The sequence below is a fragment of the Dermacentor albipictus genome, chromosome 4, assembly GCF_038994185.2.
Source record: "Dermacentor albipictus isolate Rhodes 1998 colony chromosome 4, USDA_Dalb.pri_finalv2, whole genome shotgun sequence".
Lineage (NCBI taxonomy): Eukaryota > Metazoa > Arthropoda > Arachnida > Ixodida > Ixodidae > Dermacentor > Dermacentor albipictus.
Window position 1 is genome coordinate 156,863,236 of NC_091824.1, and position 8,012 is coordinate 156,871,247.

The following is an 8,012-nucleotide window of genomic DNA, read 5'->3' on the forward strand; positions in this document are numbered from 1 at the left end:
AAGATCTGGAAGGATATTGACTAGTACCAGAGTCCTTCCATTTTTTTTTTTCTGGTCACGAAACTGCCGCCTCAGTTTCATATAGAGCCAGCGCCCGCCGCTAGAGGCGCAACCGTGCATGAGAGGGCATGCGAACGCCGCTACCGCTGTGGTTGTGTGTGGGGCAGCCTCGGTATTCTAGCTTTCTCAACTTCCTCAGCCGTCGCTTTAGTTTCACGTAACTATTTTTAACATTTAATATGCTTGAATTACTGCCTGAGCGCGTCTTCTGCCATGATATGAGCGCCCGGGACGAAAAAAAAGCCGCTCATAACATGGAGCTTGCGGCGATCTCAGGTAGCAATAATTAAAAAAAAAATAACACATCTGGGATTTTAAGAGCCAAAAGCACGATACGATTATGCGGCATGCCGTATTGGGGGAGTCAGGATTAATTTTGACCACCTGGGATCCTTTAAAGTGCACCTGAATTTAAATAAACGTTAATAAACGTCCGAATGAGATTTATGTAGGATTAATGCAAGACAAACTTCGCTACTAAATGTCTTTAAATGCACCTAAAGGTCTGCAAAGCGATGCAATTTCTGAATTAGATTTAGGTAGGAGTAATGCAAGACAGACTTCGCTACTAAATGTCTTTAAAATGCACCTGAATTTAAATAAACTGGTGTTTTGCCTTTCGCCCCCGTCGAAATGCGTCCGCTGTACACGGCCGGCTGGTCTCGGCTCACATTTCTACATCATCGCCGTTCGCCTCAGCACTTTGGTGGTCTCCGCTTTTTAATATTTGGCTGAGATTAAACTCCGTGCATTCGCAACAAAGCGCCAGTGGTCCCACTTTTCACCAGACGCAAACATATGGGCTGTTGCACCGCCGCTTACCAGTAAGTAAGCGCCAACTCCTCGTTGCGCATAGCGCGAGATTGTTCGCCGAGCACAGCTGTTCACTTTCTGTTTAACTGTGGCAGAGAAGGACTGTGTCTGTGGGCAGTATCTTATAAGGAGATCAAAAAAATGAAATTGTTATTGCAAAGGGCTGCTACCGTAGAATACTTAATGACAAAGAAAAGGAAATTGAGCTGCTCCGTGCGCTTAATATTTCTCTGCAAAGCGATGCCATTTCTGAATCAGATTTAGGTAGGATTATAACAAGACAAACTTCGCTACTAAATGTCTTCGGTGCGGCTTTTAGCAACGGATTGAGGCGAACGTAAAGTGTTAGGACCTGCGCAGTTGAAACTAGCTGTATTGTAATTAGGCAATTGCCTTAGCAAACAGCTGTTTAGAAGCGTCAGTAAGCCCAGCACTTATTCACGCTGCTCGTGGTTTCGACGCAGAAACGACAAGACTAGGTATTTTGGTTCTTAATGCGCAACTATTTACAATATGTTAAAAACTTTATAATTCGATTAAGAAAGGAAATAAGACGTGTTGGTGCAAAAACAACATACAAGCACGATCATTCATTTATCATTAAAATAAGCGGACAGAAATACAGACAGCACGGAGGCGTCCGGTCACGAATGGTCCACCATTCACAATGCAAGAAGTATGTTAAAAGCATGACACTGATATAATAAGCATAAAGAAATAACATCAAACGTGAGAGATATGCATTGGGGGGCAGGAAACAAACACGAGCAAACGAATGGCAATAAATACAGAATGCATAATCGATTGTTTCTAACAACAAGAAAGTCTAAAACATAAGCATTTTATAACACATGGCAAAACAACTCTCAAACGAACACAAGTAGCCGCATCACAAATACAGCAATTTTTTTTAAATGGCTTGTTAGAGATACCACCATTCTACTTCTTCAGCAGTTACTTGCAACACGTGTTCAGCATCGTTGTCCCACCCCGCCACTTCAACTAAACAGCCCAGCACTCGAAAAATTACGCAGCAAATGCACAGAACGCACCCGATCACTCGGCTCGCCTCGCACAGCGCACGCGTTTCGGTACGCGAACGATGCCCTCTGTGGCACAGTGGCGCCGCGTCGCGGCATTTTTGGGCAGTATATGAACCTCTCCCATAGCGTGACGGCGGAGTTTCGTGACCAGAAAAACATGGAAGGACTGTGCTAGTACGTAGGGAGCGGACACAGTCCAGGTGGCAGAATACCGAAATCCCCGTGAGAGCTTGTTATGTGACTATATGCTTTGCCACCAAGTCACAGAAAATGAAGGTGTGTAGAGAAGCCGCCTTTGTATAACTCCATGAAAGTTGCTGTTGGGAAAGTTCAAGTTCGAAACTGGTGCGCCCGTCGAACTTGGTTATTCCTAGATAATATTCCTGTCTTCGCTCCCCATGAAACAGCTATAGGCTTGGTGGTATATTAAGCATTGGGACCGACGTAGATAAGAACGGTAAACTGACTCAACGCCAAGTCTCATTGCATATTGTAGATCCGAAAGACATAGTACCGGCATACTTCCTGCTTAGCTTTGTTGCAGAATTTTTCGACCAATAATGCATTAATTGTTTTCGCATTGCCTGAATAAAGTTCGATTTATTTAACCGAGCATAAGACCACAATCCCTCGCCCCCCCCCCCCCCCCCCCACCTTCCCATAAAATAAAAGGACGTATGACTGTGAAATCCGTATCTCACAAATTGCACGTTCAAAGAGCACGTGTCTCTCTTCAGTGGAAATTGGTGTGAGCGTTCGGCTCTTTGACGAATTAGTATCTCAGCGCTCCTTTGCAGCCGCAGCAGCAATCACAGTTTAACCAACTTCCTTTTGCGCGACCTGTAGGCTGCATGCCATGCAGAGGCGCCAGCTGCTGACCTAGCTAAGCGAGTAGCGGTGCGCCTAGCAGATGAGCCGCTTGCTCCTACACATGCAGCACGACAGCATGCATACAGTGCATGCAATCCCCACGTGGAACATTCCAGATTGCTACCGAGGCCGACACAGCAAGCACGCTGCGAAAAAAATAAAGCGGCCAACAAAACAAAGGTTCAGACTACGTATATACTTGCAAAAGGATAGAAAGTTAGGTGAGTTGGTACGGTAACATATTCTTGGATCGTAGTGCGAAGTGACAGACACACGCAGACTAGAATAGGACAGGACGAGCGCTAACTCTCAACTAAATATTTATTGGAACTATCAACATATATATAACTGATTGCAAATACCGCAAGGATATGAACATGACAACGTCTAAAGACTATCAGTTAAACATATCAAGAGGTAGGGAAGCCAAAGAAACAACAACAAAAGGCACTACTTGAGATTGACACACGTGCTGAGAAAATATTGAAATTCGCTTTCTAACAGATATATTGATGCGTGGCTAACACAAGTCTCTCCTAATCTGTTAATGCGAAATGCCTCAATTATTTCCCGTGTAGTTTTGCATTTGTGTCTTGAAAGGACTTTTGCGTCTTCGAACAAAGGTTTACAACCACAATTGAAAGAATGCGACCTAGATGTGAAGCATTAGGGCTGTTAAGTGATTGCTTGTGTTCTTTTAGTCTGATATTGATAAACCTGCCGCTATGTCCAATGTAAGCTTTCCCGCACATGAGTGGAATCTGATAAAATATGCCAATTTTACAAGGCACTAAAGGGGACACATGCCGAACGCCGCAATCATTGTTTCTTCTTTTGCCCCCCTGTTCAAGTTTCCTATTTATCATAGGGCCCATCATAGACTGTTCATTTGTTATCACTAACCTGTGAAAAGCTTTGGAATGGGTAAAAAGTGCTACCGAGAAACAAGCAAAACAGAAAAAGGAAAAAAGGTTTGCGGTGGTGCCCTATGTACTACATAGACTGTCACACGGTCTACGAAACGTGGCCAGTAGATATGACGTCAATACAGGTTTCCCTTCCCGCTGAAAATTGTATATGATGTTCCCTATGATATATAGGAAACTTGAACACGGGGGCAAAAGAAGAAAAAAATAATGCGGCGTTAGGCATGGGACCCCTTTAGTGCCATGTAACACTGGCATAGTTTGTCATATTCCACTCAAGTGCGGGAACGCTTACATTGGACAGAGCGGCGGGTGTATCAATCTCAGACTAAAAGAACACAATCACTAAACAACCATAATGCTTCACATCTAGGTCGCATTCTTTCAATTGTGGTTGTAAACCTTTGTTTGAAGGCACAAAAGTCTTTTCAAGACACAAACGACAAACTACACGGGAAATAATTGAGGCATTTCACATCAAAATATTAGGAGCGCGACTTGTGTTAGCCATGCATCAATATCTCTCTTAGCGAATTTCAATATCTTCTCAGCACGTGTGTCACTCTCAAGCAGTGCCCTTTGCTATTTTTTTTTGCTTCCCTACCTCTTGATGTGTTTAACTCATAGTCTTTAGACCTTGTCATGTTCGTATGCTGCAGTATTTGCTCTCAATCATATATTTGTTGATAGTTTCAATAAAGATTTAGTTGAGAGTTAGGGCTCGTCCTGTCTTCTTCTAGTCTGTGTGTGTGTCATTTCGCGCTACAATCCAAGAATAGGTATATACTTGACGATATCACGTTCTGCAGTCTGCGGTGAGAGTAACAAGCAGTGTAGATCGGAGTTAAATGCAAGCAATACCTGAAATCACCATAGTTCCTCCCCTAGCCATCTAGCCTGTGAGCCTTTCCAGTCAGATATTTTGTACGCCGATGGTTGTTATTGCCGGCGAAAAAGGCAATCTTAAGTAGTGTATTGCTCGCATACAATGTGAACTGCAGTATGGTATGGAGGCGTGCGTTACAATTATAAATAAGTAATGTTAGTATTTTCAAGAACTATAACAAATCGAACAGTCGTCTTTCGAACTTAAGTATTAGTTTCAAAACTTATCGATTTGATTTAGAAATGCTTCATTTCTAATCGAAGTATTTCATTACCGAAGCAACAACGCTGATGGCGAAGTCAAGTGGCGGGTGATGTCCAGCTAGAATGCCGCAGCGAAATTCTTGCGCAACTTTCCTAGGCAAAAAAAAAAATGGAGGGGTGTGAACGAAAACCTTCGTGGTGACCACGTCGCACTCGCATGTTTGCGAGAAAGGTTAGGCTGAACTTAGCCGCTCACTGCAGTAGGTATCATACGCTTTGGTATAACGAAACGGAACAAAATGTCGCTTACCGATGCTGGTGTACCCTTTCACGTCGTTCACTAGACAAATACGCTAGTACGCCTATAACATACTCAGCGTGTAAAATCTGTTTGATACCATGAAATGCTGTCACAGTTATAACGGTTACAACACAGTTATAGTGTTGGTACGCATTTACACAAAGTCATGCATATAGTTAACGACCCATGAAAGCAGGACTAAAACGCTTCCTCAGAGGTGTCCATATCGAGAAACTCCGGCATACTCGTCCCCTCGGATATATTTTTGGCTACGGTGTGACTAAACCTGAAAAAATACAGAATATTGTTTTGTCTTTAATATTGTGTCGCATGAACTTCGGGAAGCTTAGTGGTGCCCCGTGAAGAGTGCTTGTCGTAAGCTGCGTTAATGAGCAGCAAAGCTTGTTTCAGAAAATGCAACGGAGACAGACACCCACACTGACAGTACTAGGTTACGAACCTAAAATCCTGTAAAATATAAGAAAATCACAGCACAAACACCAAACGTTTGGCTAGCATATGCCAGCCATCAAAACGAAACAAAGCAATTTGTCCTAGTGAACTATAAGGATCAGAGCCACCGAACGTGTGCGTAGTTTGGCAGTTCGTATAGAGAGACGGGACACTGGGAGTAGCCGACGTCACACTCTCCAAGAGTACGACCCCGCTTGGACGCCTTGTAGTAATCGTCCAGAACTGAGAGGTTGTGATGGTCCTTGGGTATCCTGCAGACACAAAGAACGGCGTGGCTTGGAGGATTTTTAGTGACCGACAGTAGCTTTTGTCAAATGGTAGCAAGGATGTTGGCTCCTGTCAATGCAGTCGTCTTAATAAACGGCCGTATGGTTTTATGCATCAGTTTACTTCTTTGTAAAGATTTAACGATGGTTTAGCGCTGTGTCGCATTACACTGTAGCAATCGCATAAGTTGAGAAATATCGGGAAAATTCCTGAAATTGTGGAAGCGATACCGCAATACAGTTTTTGCCTAATGACGTCTCTTTATGCGAACTAAAGGTATCCTGACCATAGATGAGCACTACTTTGATTTTAAATCAGATATTCAACGCAAGAAAGCGCGATTTAAGTTGCGGAAGGGCTAGCACGAGGCTGACAGATTATGACAGATTAATCTTATCTATGCACAACGCCCGACTTTAACTGCTCTAGCTCGCATTTAGTAAAGTCTTGCACAAGCCTAATATCTGCCAACATGTGTCTTAACTGATAGCCTTGCTCGTCTTCGATGGTATCCGTGTCCCTTCAATCCATCGGCCCTGCTACAACGCATTGCGCTAGCAACAGCTGATGCGCGTACATGAAACACGCATAGAAGCACTTAACGTGTTCAAAGCCTTGACCAAGTGACTTACGTGAATAGCGCTTCTACAACGTCTCCCAGCAGGCCTGGAATCCTGGGCATGGAGGCGACTTCGCACAGCGACCTCTTGACGCATGCCTCGCCGTCCAGTCCGAAACGACGCATCAACCACGAGAGGCCCCGATACAGCGCCCATCGGTCGTGTCCGGGCTCCAGTGAGCGCATGTTGACCATCAGCTTTCCCGGGTCTGGCACAACGACCTCGAAGGGTATTGCAACGCCGATATTGGAGCCGATCAGTGGGGTTCCCGTCGGCACCAGCGTCTTCAGTGCCGGCATGACTGTCACTGAGCCGAAGAACGGGAACGTGTGCTCGCTCGAACCGGGATGCCACAGTAGGAGGAGAGAAATCCAGAGAAGCAGCATGTTCCAGGAGGCGCGGACGCTGAAGTGCTGGCCCGCTTAGTCACCTTGGGGCAGCCGCCTTCTTTTGCCACGTCTGCAATGACCGAATCGATTGTCTCAGTCGCCAATGACACTGATGCTTTCACGTTTCGGGTCTGCGATTATAAGTCCGGTGCTGCGTGTGCTGCCGAAGAGCACCGAATTTCCAAGACCCCACTGTACCCTTATGACAAATCAACCAGCAAGATCATCTGCGCTTCGATCCGTAGACTATAACTGCACATCGTTACAATGTTAAGAGGAAGCGTCAGCTCGGAACCAACTGACATTTCCCTATTCAAATACATGTAAAATGCATAAACGCTTTTATGAGAGACAAACGCTGGACCTCCTTGAATGAAATTCCTGGTATTTGTGAGAAAAGGCTAAATTATAGCGACTCTGAGAAGTTGGATTTAATTTAGGGACTGGAGCTTTTTCCGAAAATTCTTGAAAATTGGCAAGTATAAAAGACTGAACCATTAAGCTTACACATCTGTAACTCCGGGCCGAAAACAGATCTCGCAGCTTTTTAAGCTGCGTGCGTTAGAGCATTTAAAGTGATGAAACTTGATGTGTGAATTTGCGGCTTCAGTGAAATTGTTACAAGGTTTGCGAAAGTACCACAATTTAGTGGTACTTGTCAGAGCGGTGTTAAAAACATCAATAATTTCCACTTTAAATTTACTATTGAGTTCACAGAATCGTAGTATTTGTTTTCATTCCTGAGCTGTAAAGTTGTAAACTTGATAGTTCAGTTTTATTGGAATTCTGCAACTTTAAATTATTATTTTTATTGACGGCCTAAATAAAAGAACGACTTCCTACAGTCACTAAATAAAACTTATTTTCTTTTAAGTGCAACAAACCTCATAAAACTCAGTATAGCGGTTACTGGGGAAAAATTATTTATCCGTTCCCACGCAAAAATAGGAGCTTCCGAGCTAAAGCTTTTATTTTTATGCACCGGTGCTATCCGACACTCTAACTCTGCTCCTTGCCAGAAAAACGCCGCATAGCCTGTCTTAAAATTTAAATAATTATATTCTATGGTTTTAAAGTGCCATAACTACGATCTGATTATGAGGCACACAGTTTTGGGGGACACCGGATTTATTTTGTCCCCCTGGGGTTCTTTAAGGTGC

The 8,012-nt window shown here is 43.9% G+C and overlaps 1 protein-coding gene across 1 annotated transcript; it reads right to left on the reverse strand.

The window, feature by feature from the left end:
* Positions 1-5,438: 5,438 nt before the first annotated feature.
* Positions 5,439-7,056, reverse strand: LOC135903816 (uncharacterized). The gene is made up of 2 exons (XM_065434234.1): positions 6,476-7,056; positions 5,439-5,827 (listed from the first exon to the last, which is right to left on the reverse strand). The coding sequence occupies exons 1-2, from the start codon at positions 6,847-6,849 to the stop codon at positions 5,674-5,676; spliced, it is 528 nt and encodes a 175-aa protein (XP_065290306.1). The 5' UTR covers positions 6,850-7,056; the 3' UTR covers positions 5,439-5,673.
* Between the last annotated feature and the right edge of the window lie 956 nt (positions 7,057-8,012).